Below are 2,127 nucleotides of genomic sequence, written 5' to 3' on the forward strand. Positions count from 1 at the left end.
TTTTTGTTGCTAGGGGTGCAAAGCTTAAAGCTCATGCCCATCACCCTCTTTTGTTTCTCTTGCAACATATTGACTTTTGTAATCAAGTTTTGTTTAATGGTGCTAGAGGGATCAATGCCTGGCTCGTAGATAGTCCCATAGAATAGATGAAACCAGGAGTCACGGTTTCTTAAAATGTAGCTACAATATAGTTTCTCGGCTCTTACAAGAGATAAGAGAGTCAAATATATTTTGTCTAAAGATATTTCACAATGTCATATGTACATATTGGCTGAGGGAGGGGCCATTCCCCTCGATCAGTCTCAAACATCAACATAGCTATGTATCTATTGGCACTACTAAATATCTGTAGCAAGTCCTACAACTCTGGTTTGGCTATTTTTTATATATATATATATATATAAAAGCTTATGAAAATAAATAAATATTAATTTTTAATATAAATTATTTTACTTAACAAATATACAATTAATTTGTAAATTTCCTTAAATTTCTTATCAAGATGTCCATTAGACTTCCGAAAATACAAATTGCTAATATGACTACATCATGGTTGCAATCAATGTCATTTTAAGGTAGGTACAGATTTACATCTCCCATTTGGCCTTCACTTTTTTGACATAGCTATAATAGAAAGATCATAAAAGAAAAGAATATTGATCTTTAAGCAGGACAATATAGCACAGTGTTTGACCTCCTTAGAAAGAATTTATATAAGTTATTCTTTAATTACAATAACTAAGAAAACACTTACGGTTACAATCTTAGCGGAAGAAGCATATTTGGTATTCTTGTAGTCACTCCAAATCTGGTCAACAGATTTGCCAGTGAGCTCAATAAAGAACCCCAAGTCCCATCCGGAAGCCATTTTAGCATTTATGTTGGCAACAAATCCAGAGCTAATACTGTCACAATACTGCAAGAAGTAGGTAGTAACATCATAACCCTGGTCCCATTTGTCTCCACTGCCTGGCTTAACCCAGTTGGAAGGAGCCAACCCTGCAGTGAGGCGCACATAGTCTGCAATGCCTTCAATGAGCCCACCGGGGGCTTTTCCCTGCCCGTTCCATTGCCACACGTGTGTCATTTCGTGGTACAAAACTCCTCTAATTTCTGCCATCACGTCCCCTCCGTAGTTACCTACATAATCTGCACTCAGGTGAATTTCGTCCGCACTTGTATACGCAACGCCTTCCATGCTTTCGATGATGAGAGTAACGTTTACCACATTCTTTCTGTCTGCAGCCGATTGCTGTTGGAAGGTATCCCAGATGAATTTGGTGGAGGAGTCCATAATTTCAAGGGCTCCGCTCTGGCCGATCTCTTGATCGAATCTGTTGCCACCGGTGGTTCCCTGGGCATTATTAGAGAATTCGAAATCCACCGCTTCCGTAGCTTGGCCCAGTAATATCGCCGCCAGTGCTATCAACCCCAGCACTGCACTAGGGCGACTGGTCATTCTCACGCCAAGATTTTCCTCCACAACCAGAACGTCTATCGCGCGCTAAACAAACATTCGTAGTTGCCCCCTTATGTTAAATGGATGGAGTGGCGTGGATGATATACAGTTTTTTTCGCGTATGTCGTATCATTTACGGAGTGTATCAGAGACCGAGCCAATGCGTGCTTTCTACGTTTCATTGCCTTGTCAGCTGAGTGTGAATCTAGGCCTCACACTCCACCATCTCAGCTCCTTCACTCAACAGTGAACACCTTTGAATTCCGTTCCAAGATCGTCTTTTTGACGGAACAAATCCGCGTACACCGCGTGATTTTTTTAAACGGATCACGAGAACCTATTCCCGTCAACACGCAATCTATGTAAGTGTTTGTCTCTGGTATTTTGGTAAAAAGTCAAAGTCTTCAAGAACCATGGACTTTGATACGCGCTTAGAAAGAATATAATATTTGAAGTTTTACATTATTAGTTCCTGTTTTTGGTAGGATACTAACGCAATTATTGAATTCTAATTTTTCTGAATGTAATTTTTATTTTAGACTAGTATACATATATTTCAAAAAATCTATGTAAAATTCGCCGAGAGATATCAAATTTTAAAATATTTTAACATTCATAAATATGAATAAATCAACTACAAACAAAAGCTATGCAAGTAAATATTTGCA

The 2,127-nt window shown here is 38.6% G+C and overlaps 1 protein-coding gene across 1 annotated transcript; it reads right to left on the reverse strand.

The window, feature by feature from the left end:
- Window positions 1-524: 524 nt before the first annotated feature.
- On the reverse strand, window positions 525-1,689 carry LOC131072711 (uncharacterized). Its single transcript, XM_058008954.2, has one exon. It carries the CDS (start codon window positions 1,457-1,459, stop codon window positions 719-721), a length of 741 nt encoding a protein of 246 aa, XP_057864937.2. The 5' UTR covers window positions 1,460-1,689; the 3' UTR covers window positions 525-718.
- Between the last annotated feature and the right edge of the window lie 438 nt (window positions 1,690-2,127).

This window comes from Cryptomeria japonica, chromosome 5 (assembly GCF_030272615.1).
Source record: "Cryptomeria japonica chromosome 5, Sugi_1.0, whole genome shotgun sequence".
Classification (NCBI taxonomy): Eukaryota; Viridiplantae; Streptophyta; class Pinopsida; order Cupressales; family Cupressaceae; genus Cryptomeria; species Cryptomeria japonica.

Bases quoted from the DNA above. Each gene is read 5' to 3' on its own strand.
- LOC131072711 (XM_058008954.2), bottom strand. From the start codon at position 1,459: ATGACCAGTCGCCCTAGTGCAGTGCTGGGGTTGATAGCACTGGCGGCG.